We start from the raw sequence: 21,074 nt of genomic DNA, 5'->3' as shown, positions 1-21,074 counted from the left end.
ATCACTTTTTCAGGCTATGTTTGGTAATGCACTTAAATATCACAGTAATCTAAAGGGTTCTAGCAGGAAGAATGAACAGATTCCAATCTGAAGCATGACAATATTATTACCATCACAAACAGTAATGAAATCAAGTACACAGACTAATGAGAAAAAAATGTAAAGGCACATGTTATTTCCCCCTTTGAATTAACTCACAACTGTCATCAATATTCCCAAAAGGTACAATTAGACCACTGAAGAAATTAAATGTAAGCATTCACTGCGAGTTATACAGAGACCATAATACAAACGTGCAGAATTGCTAAGAGAACTTTTTGATATCTCTGGTTTTGCAATAGACAGTAAATTATGGGTAAGTCCTTTGTAAAACCGGTTGTATTGAGTTATTTTATTTGTAACATATAGAAATACATGCAAATATATAACTATAGAATATTGAAACGTTGCATGTAATGGTTAGTATTTCCTAACTTTAGGTAAATTTTCCTTAAAACAAACATGAATTTCAAACAGGCTATTAGAGTGCATCGTGAAGAAAGTAAAAGATTCGCACTTACGTGAGACAGCAGAGCCAGCTCATGGTGACCTGTGACAGCATTCCGGTTGGCTTCCATAAAATACCTCTGTGTGCGCCTCCGTTCCCGGTCCAGCTTCTTCTCCAAGGCAAGCTGGGATGTAGATAAGTTGTCTAAATATTTCATCATGATATCCGATATCATGGAACTGACTTCGACAATATCTGGGCGGGCTTCTGCATCCGGAGTGAGACACCTAAGGAAGATGAGCTCATTATAACACGCTCTCTGCTCAATGTTGGATGTTGGGACCAGGCCACGGGGTGTGGAGAGTCAAGGTTAAACTTCACTGTGCTTCCACCACGGTGTTTGCGCCCAAGAGAAGCTGGGGGAAGATGGACGTCGAGCACGGCTTTGAAGCTGAGACTTCTCAAAAGTCATTTGGAGTGTTAGAGAAGAGGACGGAGCCAGCACTGTCCCTTCCCACTTGTGCTCGCAGGCAAGGGTTACAGGCTGAGCAAGAGACTGCTCCCCAGGTGTCAGGACAGGATGATGGGGACATCTTCTCCGACGTGATCAGCTGCTTTCTGAAATCACTGCCAGCTCACAGAGCGATACCCAAAATATAAGCCCTGAGTGATCACTCTTGACGCACCAAAAGGGAAGAAGGTTTTTTTTTGGGGGGCGGGGGCGGTTGCAATTTATTGGCCTTTTCCAGCTATACCTGAGCAATACTAGCACAGTTTTATTAGTGAGAATATCATACAAAATATGAGGCCATGAAAATAAAATACAAACCAGTTACTGAGAAGTTTGTTTACAGTAATTTAAAAAAAAAAAAGCTAATGTGACACCAAAGGAAAAAACCAAACCCTGTTGCCTTCAAGTCGATTCTGACTCACCAGTGACCCTATAGGAGAGAGGAGAACTGCTCCACAGGGTTTCCAAGGAGCGGCTGGTGAATTTGAACCGCCAACCTTTTGGTTTGCAACCGTAGCTCTCAACCACTGAGGCCCCAGGGCTCCTAACGTGACACACTGCGTGGCAGTGTTCCTGTGATTGTGGAGGTGGGAAGTATCAACAGCATACTAAAAGGAGGATTGTTTGTGACGCAGCTACATAACCACAGAAAGCTCTTATCTGATGTGCATGGGACCAGTTAGCAAGATCGCTGGTATGTTTTTAATACTTCTGGCATCCACTGTTGCATTTTCTCTCTTTTTTAATTCAAATTTCCTAACTTCACCAAGGTCATATGTGCTTCTTAATAAAATGTCCCTGTTCGGATTTTGAGAAAAAAAAAAATCTAATATTCACCCCTTGCATTCGATTTAGCAACCAATACATACAACTTTCACACATACCGATGTCTCCAGGCAAGGCTTAAGAATCATTAATTCACAACTATTCTTCACAACAGAATTCAAAATAAGACTCATTTGATAATTTAACTATTCTTTCTTACTGAGGTATTAGCCATTAGTAAAATACATATAAATCTTCATCAGATTTTAAGACATTACTTTGTCATTTTATGTTTTTGCTTTGAGCTTTTTCTTTCTAAGTTCTGAGGCAGTGGGGTTGCACATGGTTATGACAGGCACTTACACATCCGCTGAATTCATATTTCACAGTGTTTACTATGTACACTTATTACACACAGAGTAATGCCAGAGAGTGTGGCAACAGCTACATAATGTGCAGGGCCCAGTATGAAAAGTTGGGAAGTAAACCCCCTCTTCCCGTGACTTGCCACTCCAACCCACGGTAGAGGGCTTCCCGCAAGGGATTGCAAGCTCCGTGCCTGCCAGGATGCACTTGGTACCTGAACTGGGGGTGGATGAGAAGCCCCCACTGAATCTGTCACAGAACACACCAAGGTGCTGCCCACCCACTGCAGGGATGGCCACTGCCTTGCCTGCCCTCCGATGCAGCAGGGCACACACCCAACCCCAAGCCTCTCCACGCCTGCACCGACCCTGCCCGAGGAGGAGGACTGACAGAGGATAGAGGCCTTCTCTGCTGACGTGACCCAGTCACCATGCCAAGTAAAGGGCAGCAGTGTGGGGGTGGGCTGGCACAGGGTGCTGGAGGCCACTCAGGGCCCAGGGCCTCAGGGGACAGGAAGCAGATGGCTGGGAACCCCAGACAGGAAGGTGGGTAGCTGGGGAACCATGTGTGAGCTGGAGCTCATCAGATTTCACTTCTAAAACACAAATTCAAAGATAAAATTAAGAATCACCACCTCAGCCACAGAGCACTAAGCGCTAAGCACAGGGCCCCTTTTGAGCACGGGGCTCTGTAAACTGCGCTGGTCACAGGCACGTGAAGCCGCCTTTGTGTGGCCATGACATATTTGAATTTAAGTTTCTTACTTTTGCTCATAATCACAAAAGAAACTAAGTTGTTGAATTTCACCTTCTAATTAAACAGGAGGGACCAGTCCCTGGAGAAGGATGTCATGCTTGGTAAAATAGAGGGGCAGCAAAAAGAGGAAGACCCTCAGTGAGATGGATTGACCAGAGGCGGAAGCAATGGGCTCAAACACAGCAATGACTGTGAGGATGGCGCAAGACCAGGCAGTGTTTCGTTCTGTTGTACGTAGTGTCACTATTGTCGGAACAAACTCGAAGCCACCTAACAACAACAACAATTAAATCAGGTCTTCATTTGCTCTCACTTAATTGGCAAAAGGGGTTAAAGGCGCTATAAATGTATGGCTGACCTAACGCTGGTTATAAGACTGCCAGGTGAGCAAAACCCCCAGCATCTAAGCCTTTCATCAGTGCAGATCCTCTAAACCCTTAGACTGCAGATATTTAAACTGACTCAAGGCACAGTTAGCAGTTGGATTATCAGCTAAGTGTTTTTTGTTTTCAAACGGAAAAGGCAACATAAGGTAGTTTAGCAAATGATACAGGTGTACTGTACCGTGAAAACTCTGAGGGCCAGAACTCAACGGGACTGCCTTGTTTTTCCGGGTCTTGCAAGTTTTCTGTCTTTGACAGAGTGCAGTCTTTTCTATCACTCTCTATTAGTGGAAAATATTTGAGTTCTCCTTCTCTGACAGGTTTCCACCTTACACAGGATCCGGCTTTCACAGGTTTTACTGTATATACATGAGAAGACACGGAGTCTCTTAAGACCCTACTCCTGTAGCCCATGAAAGAATACCTTACAAAAAACTTGAACTTTTAGTATCAGTGGTCATTGGCAGGTCCTTCAAATGCAACATATTAAAAGATATTCATTCATTCAACAAATGTATTTTCAGGATCTGGAGACTTTATGGCAAATGGGAACAGGGCTGGTCTTTGTTCTCCTGGCATACGGTCATCTTCTTCTCTCTCAAGCTTGCTCCCCATCCTGTATTTGCCATCACTGGAAAAGGCACCACCAGGAAGGTGCAATTTAGCATCATGACTATGCTTGGGGGCTCTGGAGTCAGATTTCTGGGTTTAAGTCCCAGCTCAGAATTCATTCGCTCTCATCTTGGGCAAGTTACATAGCTTCTAAATCTCAGGTAGCCCTTCTGTAAAATGAGGATAATCAGAGTATCTGCCTCATCAAGCTGATACGGTGATTAAGTGATATAATCTCTGTGAAGTGGTGGCACACTGTAAAAGCTCGATAAATGCAGGAAAAAGAAAATTCTATGCTTTGGTTTCTCCTCGTTCCCTGTCACATTTAACAAACACCAAGTCCTGTGGTTTCTATTTTCTAATTATCTCTTAAGTCTGTATTCTTCTCCTCTCTTCACAAGGTTATTGGTCTGAAAGCATTGTTTGCTTGAACTGCTGAAACAATCTTCTAAATAATATGCTCAACTCTTGCCCACATCTGATCGGTACTGTACACCGCTACCAGAACAATATTCCTCAATCTGACGAGCAGTCCTCTGCTCAGAGCTCCTCGAAAGCCTCCCGTAGCGCAACAGGACAAAATCACAATTCCCAGCATGCCATGTTGTTTTTGTTGTTAGCTGCTGTTGATTCCAACTCATGGCAACCTCCTATGTTACAAAGTATGACTGCTCCATAGGGTTTTCCTGGCTATAATCTTAATGGAAACAGATCACCAAGCCTCTTCTGTGGTACCACTGTGTGGATTCGAATCACCATATAAGTCCTCTTTTAAACTCGCTTTTACCTCTCTCCGTGGCCTCACCTGTTCTTTCCCCTCCCCCAGCAACACACTAAATGCTGCTACCTGTAACTTCCCCAGACCGCCCACGGCTCTCCTGTGCCTCCGTTACTTTTGTTCATTTTATTCCCTCTGCTTGAAATGCCTTTTCCCCAACTCTACCTCTTATCTGCTTGCCAAAATCTCATTCTTTTTCAAGTCTCTATTTAGGAAGACTTCTGGGACTATCCCACTTTTATATGCTCTTATTGTACCATCTACATGTGAGCACTTAAAACCACCATAATTGTTGTATTGTAATGGCCTGTTTTACCACTAGACTGGAAACCCTCTTCACTGTAGTCTCAACATGTAAAATCAGATCTGGATCCTGATCGGTATGCGGCAAATGAATGAATGAGCAAACTCAGCCTAACACCTACAGAACTTATCTGCTCATAATCCAAAAGGCGTGGCCGTAGATTTTTGGACTCTCAGGAACATCTCCTACCAGAAGTTCCAGTTTAGCCTCACCGCTCTGAAATGACTCTCTGCTTTGGTATTTCAGAGACATTCTTAAGAGTACCCGAATTAGAACACACAATACATACTGAAGATTGTCCATCTATCACTCTCCAATCAAAGAAGCAAAATATCTGGGCTGTTCCGTTCACTCCTACCTACTTTGTCCTCACTATGCTCTGAGAGGCCAGATGGGAAGCATTAAAGGGATACAGTGTGCAACGGTATTCACTGCATGTTTTAAAAAAACAAAGAGTTGGACATAGGGTACAAATGTCAAGATGCGCTTGTCCTTAGAACTAGCTGAAAGCATTAACTTTGTTAGTACTCATGATCGCCTCTGAAATAAAGCGCCAGACAGCTTATGCAACCAGGCACAGAGAGAGAAAATAAAACAATTGGACTATTTTGTGCATAAAAGGAAATGTTCTTCTTCCTTTTCAAGAAGTAAACAGACAAAACTCTCTAACAGTGTCCTGGAAGGTAAAGATAATGATGCTGGTACGGGGCAGAGCAACAGATATATTTCTTTTCTGCCCCAAACTCTTCAGGGTTGCTAAGTTATCCGCCCAATTTAAAAGCCGGCAAGGAAAGAAAAGTTTCAATGTGAAAACGTGTATACACACCACATCAGCGAACAAGACACAGGCAAGATGCTGCACACTAGAAACGCAAACAGCAGGCGCTCCACCTGGCAAGGGTGTAGAAAGCAAAAAGGAGAAGCTAGTAAGACAGAAGAAAGCAAATATATGTGATTGGAAACCATGCATAGTTTTAAATTAAGAGAACATGATTATAGTAAAACCTCCCCATCAATGATTGCCTCATATTTCAAAGGCTCAATCGAATTACTAGTGATTGACTGAACTTGATGTTTTCCTGAGTCATAAATGATCATTAAGAACACTTTTGCCTTTATGTGTCTCTTGCATCAACCTCTTGAAGAAAATAGGAATCTGAGAACATAGAATATTTAAATTTGTTCCCTAATGCTTTTGGGACTTAAAAAAAAATTTAAAGACTGAAAATCCAAAGCAAACTAAATATGCAATTGCATATGATTCATGACTGATTTTGGTTTTATGGAGAATTTCCTAAAGATCAAACTTTATCTGTGATGTGAACCCAGACAATGAGGAGTCTTGAATAACTTTAAATGAAAATAATATCTATTATAGAATGCATGCTACAATCTTATAGTCAGTTATAAAATAAATTGTCAGTCTTTATTAAGGAATTGACGTGTTTTTGAATTAGAAGTGTCCTCAGAGAACATTGAATCTGGTTGCCCTTAATAGGTGATCATTCATCCTCTGAATCATTCTGGTGACGGTGAACTCACTAGCCTCAAGCAGCCTCCTCCACTGTGGTATATCTAACTATGACATACACACTTCCTAACGGTGAGCCAAACTCTGCCTGCTCATAACTCCATCCTCTAGTCTTGGCACCATTTTCTGAAGCTCCACAGAATCAATCCAACTCCTTTCATATTTTCAGTGTCATCCCATTCTTCCAGTTTACTGAAAACTTTTTAATCCTCTTACCACTGGACCTGTTGACTCAACTTCTAACCCACAGTGCAAGTAACTGCCCTGCTCTCCATCTCCACCACCACCACTCCAGTCAAAGCCACCAACATCTCTCAGGGGACAACTGGATCTGTGTCCTCCTCCCACTCTCATAGAGCAGCCAGCATGATCTTTGTCAGAGAAGAAATGTTCACTATGTCCCAGCCTGCTGAAAACCTTTCAGTACTCCCCTCAGTATTCACAAAAATTCAAAACCCGCAACATGGCCTACAGGGCCTGGTTGATCAGGTCCCTGTCTGCCTCCCCAGCCCCCAATCATTCATGGCCTCTTCCTTGCCTTACTTAATACGCTAATCTCCACTTTCTTTGAGTTCCTCAAATTATCCACCTCTTTCCCTTGGGAGAGCCTTCACAGAAGCTATTCTCCAGCATACTGTCTCCACTCTGTTTACTATCTGAGAGCATTCACTGTTCAGGTCCCAGCTTACAAGTCCCTTCTTCAGAGAAACTTTCCCCAAATCCCCACACTAAGCAATCTCTCACTGCCTCCTTTATCAGCCTTCATCACGTTACCATAATTTATATACTTAATTTTGTAAGTAAAAATAATAACAATAAAATTTAATATTTAATGAAGGATTTCTGTGTGTTGAGTACTATGCTAATGTGTCAGAAGCAGTATTTTATTTAAGCTTCAGAGCAAGTCCATGAAGTAGTTACTATTATTACCCACGCATCACAGATGAGGGAACTAGGGTTTGGAAAGTTTAAATAAAATACTCAAGGTCATACGGAGGGTGAGTGGGAGAGTAGGAATTAGGGCCCAGTCAATTCCAGAACCTATTGCTGTTCTTAATGTCTGCGCTACACTGTTGATATCTGCCTCCCCCGTTAGACTGTATACCCCAACCAGCATGAATACTGATAACCAGGGAGCTTGTCAGAAGCAAATTATGGTCCCATTTGCCCAGATTCACGAAATCAGAACCATGTCTCTGCACCTTTTCCTCTGCTTTACCCCTTCCCTCCTCTTTGTGGCACTCAATACCTCTATCCCATTGCCATCAAGTCAATTCTGACTCATAGCGACCCTACAGGACAGAGTAGAACTGCCCCATAGGGTTTCCAAGGAGTGCCTGGTGGATTCGAACTGCCGACCTTCTGGTTAGCAGCCGTAGCTCTTAACCACTACACCACGAGGGTTTCCCAATACCTCTATAAAGGCGAAAATTAAGTGAGCAAATATAGCACTTTTGTCTTGACATCTTGAATTTTTAAGGCACCTTCCAGAAAACAAGTAACACAGAACAAGGAACAAATCCTGGAGAGATGAGTAGCTAAAGTACATTCGCCTGGATTCATTAGAAACAGGGCATTATCCAGTATATGAGGAATTCGGACGTTCTAAAGAGTTTCAGCTCATTTCCCATAAAGTTAACAATGATAATTGCTAACATTTCTCAGATATTTACCATTTGCCAAGCCCTGTGCTAAGTGATTTACATACATTACTTTGTATAATCACCACACTGGCCTGATGAGGCAGGTCTTCTGAAGATACTCATTTAACCGGATGAGGAAACAGAAAAAGAGATTCAAACTGCTTGTCCAGCTTGACCGCTCTCCAGAGCCTGAGGCTCTTAACTATTTTGCTGAAATTGCCTTTGTGTGTGAAGACTTAATACGGCAGTATTGTGCTGAACAAAGAAAGATTTAAGATATAATCCTACAACATGTGAGAAGTTCCTATTTGTGCAAAAGGGCTGGAAGGAGAAACTAAAGGGAAAGGAGCATAGTGTTTATGTTTCGTCAGAGATGGTGCTAAATGCTAGGAGAGATACTGCTATGGATGGAATTTCGTTCCCCCAAAATATGTGTTGGAATCCTAACCCCTGTACTCCTTGATGTAATCCTGTTTGGGTATAGGGTTTTCTATGATATGTTAATGTGGGCTATATCAGTGTAGGGCGTGTCCTAAACCAGACCACTTTTGAGTTATAAAAAGAGCAGATTAGACATAAGTGGAAGTACAAAGGGAGAAAGACAGATACCCAGGGAAGATCCCCAAAGAACCGAGGAATGCCGGGGCTCCAGAAGCTAAGACAAAGACCTCCCCCCAGACTCAACAAAGAGAGTCTACCCCTATATCAGGTGTCCTGGATTCAGACTTCTAGTCTCTAAACTGTGAGAAAATGAATTTCTATTCTTTAAAGCCACCTACTTGTGGTGTTTCGGTTAAGCCCTAGACAACTAAGACAGATACAAACCAAGTTTTAACAGAATTAAGAAGGTAGGTGGATAGTCTATCTGGGGTGAATCTTGGATCTCTACAATCCAAAACAATGAGGGTTTGGATCTGCTTGCTGGGCCAGAGAAGTAATCTTGGGTCAATTTATATGCGTAAGAGGATCCAGAGGTAACAACAGCCAGATAAACAAGAGTCATTAATTCATACAACCAATAGGTATTAAGGATCTAGTCTCTGCCGGGCACTGTTCTGGACATTAAACAGCTCTGAACTCAAGTGATAAAGTCCCTGCTCTTGTGGAGTTTATATCCTGGTGGGGAGGAGACAGACAATGAACAAGCAAGTACATAAGCGTATTTATAATATGCCAGGGGGTGATGGGTGCTATGAGGTTTATAGAACGCAGCAAGGGGACCACATAGTACTGAGAGGTGGTGGCGTCGTTAGGGTCGGGCTCCCTTCCAGGGGGACACTGTAAGGACCCAAAGGAAGTAAGAGCTTGTACCTTGAGTCTATCGAAGGGAAGAGTGTTCCAGGAAAAGGGAACAGCAAGGGCAAAGGTTCAGAAGAAGGGTGTATGCCAGGAGTAGCAAGAAGCTGGCTGGAGCTCAGGAAGAGGGGAAGAGGGAGTGGGTAGGTTAAGCAGTCAACAGGGACAAGCCCCGTGGGGCCAGGAGGAACTGGTCAAAATGGTAGGACTTCACTGAAACAACAATTTTCATTAAACTCCGACTATATTGATAACTAGGAGCCCCGGTGGTGCAGTGGTTAAGAGATCAGCTGCTAACCAAAAGGTCAGCAGTTCGAATCCATCAGTCGCTCCTTGGAAACTCTATGGCACAGTTCTACTCTGTCCTATAGATAGGGTCACTATGAGTCGGAGTCGACTCAGCGGCAACAAGTTTGGTTTTTTTGGTTTATACTGATAACTTGAGCATTTCTCTCTGTCTTTGAAAAATTACGATGAAATACAAACACTGCCAATTTAAAAATAGAAATGAAAAACTGCTTGCAATTTTATCATCTAACGTGTTAGTTTTTTTCAGTTCCGCGTGCTCTTGTCTAGCCTTTTCCTGTATTCGTGCGTATTTTTAATGTTTCAGCCATAGTAACAAACGGCTTTATATCCTGCTTGTTTTCTTTAGCTTTATATCCTACGCGTTTTACAGGTTGCTACAAAGCCTTCCAAATAATGATTTTAGTGGTTGCATAATATTTTAAGTGAATGTGCTGTTTTTGAGTTCTCTTGGACAATGCAGCTGCTTCCAAATTGTCACAATTACCAATGATGTGCAAACATTTTTCTAGGTTTGGATTATGTGGGAGGGCCCTTCCTCTTCATGCGGTTTTTACCCATAAACAGTGAATTTTTGTAGAATGAGTTATTTCTTGGTGGTCCCATATGAGTGCAGTTATAAGACTAATTACCTGCTGATGGTATCTGTCACTTTCTCAGAGTAGATGCCTTCTGGCACTGGTTCGTAAATCGCCTCCACTATCTGCAAAACAAACAGACGAGAATGATGGAGGTAAAGGGCCATTTATATCTCTGCTCAGTCATATTTGGCCACGACACAAGCAATACAACTTCATCCACAAATTTTATTCCAAAACAAGAACATCTTGACCAAATGAAAAATTAATCTCAATTGAACGTTCTTGAACATGGAATTGTATCCTCCAAGCTGAGTAAAGTTAACCCTAGATTCATAATAAATGATGTGGGGGATAATATAAGATGCAGGATTGTGGGTAGCCAAATCACAATTAAAAATGAAAGACCAAAAGTAATTTGATACATTTCTTTTTATAACTTTCTATGATAAAGGAAGACAATTATAGGGGAAAATAGGCCACAGCACATGATATATATATATATTTAGAAGGAGAAAAGTAAATGGAATCATGCACAATGCCTGCTTTTAATTGACATTTTTTATAAAACCCACCAATGTTCTGTTTAAGAAGAAAAGGAATGGCATTCTTAGCAACATGAGACCCTTGGGCTCCCCAGTGTTGCTTACTTTAGTAGCCAGGGAAAGCATGTTGGTGCTGTAGAAGGGAGGATTCAGAGTCGCCATCTGATAAAGGATGCAGCCTGCCGCCCAGACATCAGCCTTCTCCCCATACGGCTCACTCTTCAGGACCTCAGGGCTGAGTTAAAATAAGGACGTTAATAGATTCTGAGAAAAGAAGAATAACTCAACACAGGAAGTATACGCAACCTTCAAGTTGTAGTTGGATACAGAGAAAAAACATACTGAAACTCTTGATCACTATTCCAGGTAAATGTATTAAAAATATCTTTGAAGTCTCCCAACCTCAGATGAAAGAATAAGCACAGTCAAGAGATTCCAGTTTGTTGCTGCTAGGTGCTGTCCAGTCCATTTCAACTCATAGCAACCCCATGTACAGAGTAGAATTGCCCCATAGAGTTTCCTAGGCTGTAATCTTTACAGAAGCAGATCACCAGGTCTTTCTCCCATGAAGCCACTGGGTGGGTTCGAACTAAAAACTTTTTGGTTAGCAGCTAATCATTTAAATTCCAATTTAAATGTCTAAATATCAGTGAAATATATAGACATTGCCTATTATGTGTCTGGAAGTTATTTTTATTTCCAGAAACAACAGCCCCTCTGTAGTGGATGGAATTGTGGGCCCCAGTTCTATATTGCCCTAGAGATCGTGTTCATCCCCACACTTGCCATAGCCTCATGGTGGGGAGTGTTCATTCCTAATTCCTGCCTGTGGTTTTGACTGTGTTTACTTGCTTTGGCCGAGGGAATGGGGAAGTGGCAAGGCACTGGATCAGAGTCTCAGTCATAAGAGGTATTGAGGGCTTCCATCTGTCCCTCTGAAAGCTTCTGTCACTACCACGGAAAGAACATGCCCCAGGTAGCTGCTGCCCCTCCAGCCTGGTTCTAGAACAAGACACATGGAACAGATATGCCCCAGATAAGCTACAGACCTACAGCCTGAAGGGGAACCAGCCCAGCTGACCCACAGACCTGTGAGTGTCAGAATAAATGGTTATTGTTGAATGTCATTGAGGTTTTTGTGGTTATTTGTTATACAGCATTATCATGGCCAAAACTGAATGATACAGCCTCCCCTCTTTACTACTAAACTCTAGCTTATAAATCATGGAGGGAAGGGGCTATTTAAATATATTGCAAGAGATGACACCACCTACCATGTCCATCCCTTCTGAAATTGCACTCCCAAACTGGACAAGGATGCTGTCAGTCTTTAAGTGAAGTTACGCTGTGATGGTTTACGGGTCTGTTATTTTATTTTATTTGTGTGGAGGGAAGTGTAGTTCCTTCAGATATTTTGAACTAATAGAAGTTTTCTCTACCATATTTGCAGAATGGAACTCAGCGAAATGCTTAAAGCACGTGACAAAAACCCACACACATACAACACAATAGTAATAGTAAAAAGAAAATTAGAAAATTCACAAATATCTGGAAATTAAACAACACACTATTAAATAACAAGTTGGTCAAAGATCAATCACAAGGAAAATTATAAAATACTAGAGACAAAGAGACAAATGAAAATGAAAGGCACAACATACCAAAATCTATAGGATATAGCAAAGACACAGATCACAGGGAAATTTATAGCTGTAAATGCCTGCATAAATAAAGGAGATCTCAAATCAATAGCCTAGTCTGACATCTTGAGGAACTAGAAAAAGAAGATCAAACTAAATCCAGAAGCTCCCAGATGGAACAAAATAATAAAGATTAGAGCACAGAAAAATGAAATCAAGAAGAGAAAAATAAAAACAATCAACAAAACTAAAAGTTGGTTCTTTGAAAAGATCAACAAAATTGAATAACCTTTAGCTAGACTGACAAAGAAAAAAAGAGAGAAGACACAAATAACTAAAATCAGAAATAAATGTAGGGATAGTACTACCTATCATACAGAAAGAAAAAGAAAATCTTTAAGAGAATACTATGAACAACTATATGCCAAAAAATTAGATGATCTAGATGAAATGGACAAGCTCCTAGAAACACACAAACTATCTAAATTGCCATTAGAAGAAATAGAAAATCTCAACACCTATTACAAGTGAAGAGTTTAAATCAGTAACCAAAAACATCCCAATTAAAAAAAAAGTCCAGGTCTAGATGGCTTCACTGGTGAATTCTACCAAACACTGAAAGAAGAATTAACACCAATCCTTCTCTAACTTTTCCAAAAATAGACGAGGAGTGAACACTTCCTAACTCATTCTATGTAGCCAGCATTACCCTTATACCAAAGCCAGATAAAGACATCACAAGAAAAGGAAATTACACATCAGTATCTCTTATGAATAAAGATGCAAAATACTCAACAAAATACTAGCAAACAGAATACAACAGCAATTAAAAGGATTATACACTATGACCAAGTGGAATTTATTCCATGAATGCAAGGTGGTTCAACATAAAAAATATCAATATAATACACCGCATAAAGAGAATGGAGGAAAAGAACAACACGATCAGCTCAACTGATGCAGAAAAAGCATTTGACAAAATCCGACTTTCATGTAAGAACACTCAACAAACTGGGAATAGAAGGGAAATTCAATGTGATAAAAGGCATTTATGAAAAACCTAAAGGTAACATCATACTCAATGGTAAAAGACTCAAAGCTTTCCCCTTAGATCATTAACAAGACAAGGATGCCCACTGTCACCACTACTATTCAACACTGTACTGGAAGTTCTAGCCAGAGGAATTAGGCAAGAAAAATATATTTAACCATGGAAGTGAAAGATTTATACAGTGAAAACATTGCTGAAGGGAATACAAGAAGATCCAAACAAATGGAAAGAAAACCTGTGTTCATTGATTGAAAGAATATTGTTAAGATGACAATACTACCCAAAGCAATCTACAGATTCCAATAGCCTTTCCCGAGAAATCAAAAAGTTGATCCTTAAATTCATATGGAAATGCAAGGGGTCCTGAACAGCCAAAACAATACTAAAAAAGAAAAAGAGTCCCAATTTCTAAACATATTACAATGCTGTAGTAATCAAAACAGTGTGTTATTGGTATAAGGACAGACACACAGCCCAATGGAATAGAACTCACACTCTAGAAATAAACCAGTACTTCTATGGTCAATTCATTTTCAACAAGTCCATTCAATGGGAAGCAAACAGTCTTTTCAACAAATGGTGCTGAGATAACCAGATTTCCACATGTAAAAGAACGAAGTTGGACCCCTACCTCACATCATATACAAAAATCCACTGAAAATGGATCAATGAGCTAAGTATAAGAGTTAAAACCATAAAACTCTTAGAACAAAACATAAAGGTAAATCTTCAGGACCTTGTATTTATTTGGCATTGGATTTTTAGATATGACACCAAAAGCATGAGCAACAAAGGACAAAATAGATAAATTGGACTTTATGAAAAAACAAAAAACTTTTGTGCATCAAAAGACATCATCAAGAAAGTGAAAAGACAACCTACAGAATGGGCGAAATTATTTTGAAATCAGACATCTGATAAGGTTTACTATAAAGAATATATAAAGAACTTCTACAACTGAACAACGAAAAGACGAACAAACCAATCAAAACATGGGTTGAGTAGACATTTCACCAAAGAGAATATATAAACAGCTAACAAGCACATGAAAAGATGCTCAGCATCATTAGTCATTAGGAAAATTCAAATCAAAACCACAATGAGTTACCACTTCACACTCACTAGGATGGCTGTTATCAGAAAATAACTAGTGTTGACAAGGATGTGGAGAAATTGGAACCCTCATGCATTGTGGTGGGAATGCAAAATGGTGAAGCTACTGTGGAAGACAGTTTGGCAGTTCCTCAAAAAATTAAATATAAAATTACTGTATGACTCAGCAATTCCACTCCTAGGTATATATCCAAGAGACGTGAAAGCAGCGACTCAAAGAGATACCTGTATAACAACATTCACTGTAGACCTAAACTCAATAGCCAAAATGTGGCAACAATCCAAATGCCCATCAACAGACGAATGGACAGACTCAATGTTGTATTTATATACAATGGAATATCACTCAGCCATAAAAAGGAACAGAGTTCTAATACACGCTAGGAAATGGAGGAATCCTGAAAACATGACGTTAAGTGAAATAAGTCAGCACAAAAGGACAAATACTGTATTAACCCACTTACATAAAATATCCATAACAGGCAAATGCACAGAGACAGAAAGAGATTAATGGTTACTGTGGTCTGGGGAGAAGGAGGAATGGGGAGTTAATGCTTAATGGGTACAGAGTTTCTGTTTGGAGTGATAACAGTTTTTCAAACAAGTAGTGGTGATGGTTGCAAAACACTGTGAATATAATTAATGTCAATGAACCGTACACTTAAAAAAAAAAGGAAAAAAAAGTACTCTTCTTGTTCTTGGAAATTCTAGGAACACTACCAGGTGATGGAACACAGGCTCTGCTGGATGATGAGCTATGTATGGCCCAATTATCTCCACAGCCAGCCAGCGGCCCCACACTGACCACCAGTGACCACAATGCGTAAGTGATTCCGGTCAACACTGTGATGAGCAATCCCTGCTGGACCCAGCCCAGTTTGCCAACCCACAGTATATTGAGGGGAAAAAGAAAGTTACTGTTTTAAGTCACTAAGTTTTGAGGTAGCTTGTCACATAACAAAAGTGAAATGATATAACGGCATTCATTAGAGTCTCAAAGTTGTCCAAAGGCCCCTGAAAAAGATTCAGAATCATTTCTCTGAAAGATAAGAATGGAAAGCCAAAAGACAAAAAACACAGTTGCCAACTGTCAGAATGCTTCTGGGATCAAATTTCAAATATCCTGAGGTTGAAAAAGATTCATAATTGCAACTAAAAGTAATCACTAACCAAAAAACAAAAAAACCCGCAGCCTGATTTCTAGAAGTCACACAGAGGGTTCTCTGAGAAAACCTATGAAAATGTTTTTCACCTTCAAAAACCACCTAGTCTTTGGGAAATATGGCTAAAGTTATTGTTTCAATCACTATTTGAAAATATATCATCAGGGCTTTTTTGTGATTATTGGTTATAAAAGTATTGTAAAATAATTTACTGTATTGTAATACTTTCCAATTTCTCCAGTTTAGGTAGTCCAACCACTTTCAGGAAAATAGAGCTAGTTACAGCTAGTAATGAGTCATTTGAGAGAAATAAGTTAAATAATACATATACATACATACACAAAAATTTAAAATGGATTTACTTTGCAAAAAAAAAAAATTCTCTATAAAGGGGCGGGGGGGGGAAGGCTATCCCTGTGTAATCTGGTTATCTGAAGTCTCGTTAGTGATAAAACAGAGCATAACTTATGTCAGATTCCACAAAAATAGGGGCTCTTCTGGCACAGATTAAAACACCTATAATTAAATGTGCAGAGACTTACAGTCATTGTAAAGTATACTTCAATAAAAGCTTTTTAAAAAGTACAACAAGGTGTAGCATAGAGTTAGGTAGATGGCAAAGAACAATGTACATATATTACAAATATTTTCAGAAACAGGTAAACAGCCTTTTGAAAAAGGGCTAAACTAAGCTTTACCTGAGAACTACCTCTGTTTGTAAAAGGGAGAAATTATTAAACAAATTGTTAGTGAAAACAAGGTGGGAGAAAGATGAGGAAGCAAGGATACTTAATCTAATTTTAAAAAAAGAAAGACAAATAGTTTAGATTTTAAAATTCCATTAATAGTTCCCCAAGGATGTATAAACAATTAAGTTGCTAACTGCAAATGATTCCTAATTACTCACTCAATAAGGGAAACAATATAGTGGTGGACTTAAGTATCTTTCAAAACGTTCTAAAACGTGAATGATTTGGTACTTCTCAAATGATTGGATAATACAATGGTTTATATAAATTGGGGAGCTTGTTTCCTTTAAATGGAACAAAGTAAATGAAATAAAATGACATATACAGTGAAACCTGTGAGAGCCAGAACTCAAGGGGACTGCCTTGTTTTTCCGGGTCTCGCGAGTTTTCCACCTTTGACAGCATGCAGTTTTACCACTTTTCTAATGCTCATTTTAGTGGAAAATATTTGAGTTTTCTTTCTCTGACAGATTTCTGCCTTTATACAGTTTCCGGCTTTTGCAGCTTTTACTGTATAAAAATGCTGTACGTGTAGACACATACATTCTTCTTCTTTCCTACAGTAGTAACAGAGTCATCGCTGTTAAAACTTTCATAGCAGTTCCTGTTGGCTGTCTCTACTTCCTCACGGCCCATCCATTCTTCAGCCCCACTACAGTCCATCTCTTCCCCACTGTGCCATCAAAATGGGTCCTGAGAACACCCATGTGTTACTAATTGCCTCACTTGCTTTTGGTGACTTCCCTGAAGATTTTGACGTTGTTGACTAAGTAAGACTTACTTCTTGAAATAATGATTTTTTTTCATTTATTCAGCAAATATTTACTGATCACCTCCCAAGTACCAGGCACTGTTTTACCTGCTTGGGAGACATCAACAGACAAAGACAGCTGGTCTCATGGAACTTATCTTCTAGCAAGGGACAGGGTGGGCAGATATAAAACAAAACACAATAAAGTAATTAAAAAGTCAATTATGCAGTATTTTAGTAGGTGAGAAAGGCTATAGGAAACAGAGGAGGTGGGGAGGCATGTCGCAGTATTAGAAAGGGTGGTTGCTTCCTCTCTCTGAGATCCCATGTAACGACATTTCAGTGGCTTCTTTCCTTCATCCACACACTAAGTGGTGCTCTTCTTTCTTTCCCTTCCTCACTCTCTCTTTGGATAATCTCACTGGCACCCAAGGTGTCTATTAAAGCCACATGCTGACAGCTCCCAGGTCTAATCGCCATTCCACACCCCCCTCAGGTGCACCCAGCTGGGTCTCAGCTGTGGTGGGCTGTCCCAAGTCACTGATCCATGCACTGGCCTCTGTAATGACTTAACTATTATAAATTAGAACTGAGAATTCATCCGACGCCAACAACCTTGGGATGGATTAAGTTTCAAGGGCCGTCTCCGAGGCGCAGAAAAAGGGTCAGGGCACCCTGGGAGGACAAAAGTCATGCTGCTCCACCAGGGAACTGGTCAGCACCAGGGAGATACCTTAAACCCCAGGGGCTGCGTGGAGTCATGGTCCAAGTCATGAATGTCTCCTCCCACCTTCCTCCCTGAGGCAAGCATTTCTTCTCACTTTTGCTGCCATCTGCACTTTAAACCCAGTCACTTCAAACAATACTCTGGCTTTTAGCTATGTGCATGCACACGCGCATATAAGCTTTTTCTAGTCTGAATAACACAGGGCCAACTAGTCTGCATCCCGTCAAACCTTTCCGATGTCAAGATCCAATGTTCCCCGTATCATCTGCTGCTCAGATTTGTCCCTCAGACCTTTCACCATCATCACACACGGGCAACCCACAGTTAAACTTAACCCTCCAAATGCCAGTACTTTCCACAGAAGATAAAATTATAATATGTGACAGCTGGAATTTCACAAAAACTAGTTTGTGTATACAACTAATAAGCACAAAGAAATACTAGGGACTCAGGCAGATTCATCTGTATAAGCCCATTAAAAACCCACTGCCATCGAGTCGATTCTGACACATAGCGACCCTACAGGACAGAGTAGAACTGCGCCATAGGTTTCCAAGGAGCAGCTGGTGGATTCGAACTCCTGATCTTTTGCTTAGCAGCCGAGCCCTTAACCACTGTGCCACGAGGGCTCCTCATCTGTATAAGGATATGTGAAATTGGAGAAGAAATTAAAACTAAGAGAGAAATTGAAAAACTATCACTGAAAAAGTATCTAATTGACAATATAATGATGCAGCATCTTGGAAGTGGTGTTTGGAGACATCATAAAAGAAAATGTTCCCCTCATAAGTGTTAGGAAATAGTAATAAAAGAATCTTGAGGAGTTTGGGAGATAGTGAGGCTAAATGTTTGGAGATAAGTTTCTTTTATTGAAGTAATTCACCCAATAATATTTACTTTACCAGGTATAGATAGGAAAGGGATTTTTGCATCCCACTGCAATACATTAACTCTAAGTCTATTAAAAAGTACATTTAGCTTTCAGGTATTGGCTATCGAACTTTCATCTCCCTAGACAGCCTTCAAAAAAGGAGAAAGAGAACTAACTTACTGTTGTTAACTGAAAAAGAAACAAAACGTAAATTTTAAGAGAATAAAAACCATCTGTTTGTGAACACTTGATCCACTATGTAATCAAGGAGGCAAATCCCAGCTGAATTCATGAGGATAAAATCTGACCTGAGGGGACATAATTCAATCTATATGCCAATAACTACCATTTATTTAGACTGAAAAGCATATTATACTCTATATCGGGATGATTCTGCATACAGCATTCAACGGCCTTTAGCAATACAAAATGGGTAAAATGTGTGCATGCCTGTGTGTGTGTGTGTGTGTGTGTGTGTCTGTCTGTCTTTCTGCATGTTTGTGTGCATGCGTGTATGTACAATTACTGGAGGTGGGTAAAACGCTGCTAAGAAACGAATCAAAAAAACAATCGCTGTTGTGTTGATGAGAATTAATGGGGATGAGGAAAGCCGGGAGAACCCAGGGGTAATAACAGTCTCGGTGCATTTTCTGGCAAGAGTGAACAACACAGTATTCAGATATTCAGTGAGAGTGGCAAAGCTGAGCATAAAGGAACCTAGGAACAATGGTGAATGCAGTTGTGAGAACTGCCCACATCTTGATCTTTTTCTATGAGGCCTTACTGACTTGAAGCATCCAAAGGCATTGTTAGAATATGGTCTTGTCCCACTACAGCCACAGAAGTTAAAGAGTGTCTGATCATCCCACGATGTTCTCTACCACAGAAGAGTGAAGAGACTAAGCTGAAGGAGACACAGGTAGGCAATGTGAGCCTCAACTAACGCGATGGCCAAGGAATGCAGAGAGGAGGAAACTCCCAGGACTTCAATCTGACTGGATGTGGGAGGAGAAAGGAGAAGACCTCCTTATGCTCCAGGCTCCACTGTCTGGCTTAGGTGACTGGGTGGTGTATCAGTGACGTTAACATAGATGCAGGAGGAACAGCTGTGGGGAAGGAAGAAACTAGATCAATTTGGGATATGTTAAGACATGCCTAGGAGATCCATAATTGGGGGTATCCAATGGTAACATCATTCTAAATTACAACACTGTCTTAAAGACTTAGCCTCAAAGACTCCATCCGTAAGCCTGGCATCACGAAAATGTTCTCCGCTCACAGATGCCTGCTGCCTTTATGCAGGTAGTTAAAAAGAGTTGCTATATAAACAGCTTTAAGTTTTTTCTTAACACATACTTCCTACAGAGGAAAAAGAAGATCAGAGGACATATTCAAGAACCATAAAGCAACAGTCTATGCTGCTAAAAGAAATGAGTCACACCTTTAACACAGATTATAGAGCCTGCCTGCTCCTAGGCTGCAGCTAGGCCTGTCAGCTTTGGTCAATAAAAATACAGGACACCTGGTTAAATGTGACTTACTTAAAAAAAAAAAAAAAAAGAGCAATATTTGAAACATGTTGTTGCTGTTGGTAGGTGCCGTTGAATCGGTTCCAACTCACAGTGACCCTATGGGACAGAGTAGAACTGCCCCATAGGGTTTCCAAGGAGCGCCTGGTGGATTTGAACTGCCAACCTTTTGGTTAGCAGCTGAGCTCTTAACCACCGTGCCACCAGAGCTCCATTTGAAACATACTTATACAAAAAAATAAGTAAGTATTTGGGACATACGTTAAAATTTTTTTTATTGTTTATCTGAAATTCAAATTTAGATGGGCATCCTGTATCTCACTTGACAACCCAGGCTGCAGAATTATTGGTGGACTCGCCTTTGTTAGTGCTCAAGTCATGCTTCTTCTAGAAAGGCACACGATTTAAACATTCAACATGGTTTCCTGCACTTACTTTTCTAGAAAAGTAATGATAGTCGTGTATTCACACGCGGCATTTGAGACATATCTCTAAAAGCGTAACATTTCTCTCATGTTGCATCAACACATGTATCACCATGTCTTAACACCAGTGACGTCGACAATTAAAAAGTTCTTGTAACAATGATGAAGCTGTGAAACATCGTATAACTTGGTGG

The 21,074-nt window shown here is 40.5% G+C and overlaps 1 protein-coding gene across 1 annotated transcript in view; it reads right to left on the bottom strand.

Annotated features, from left to right (window-relative positions):
* Nucleotides 1–21,074, bottom strand: part of NEK10 (NIMA related kinase 10) — a 214,370-nt gene that overhangs the window by 81,131 nt on the left and 112,165 nt on the right. The window contains 3 exon segments of the mRNA XM_004377369.2: nt 561–774; nt 10,371–10,441; nt 10,967–11,096. Coding sequence (XP_004377426.1) covers nt 561–774; nt 10,371–10,441; nt 10,967–11,096 — 415 coding nt within the window.

The sequence above is a fragment of the Trichechus manatus genome, unplaced genomic scaffold, assembly GCF_000243295.1.
Source record: "Trichechus manatus latirostris isolate Lorelei unplaced genomic scaffold, TriManLat1.0 scaffold00049, whole genome shotgun sequence".
NCBI lineage: Eukaryota > Metazoa > Chordata > Mammalia > Sirenia > Trichechidae > Trichechus > Trichechus manatus.
The sequence above is the reverse complement of the archived record's forward strand: the minus strand, read 5'-3'. Positions and strand labels throughout refer to the sequence as shown.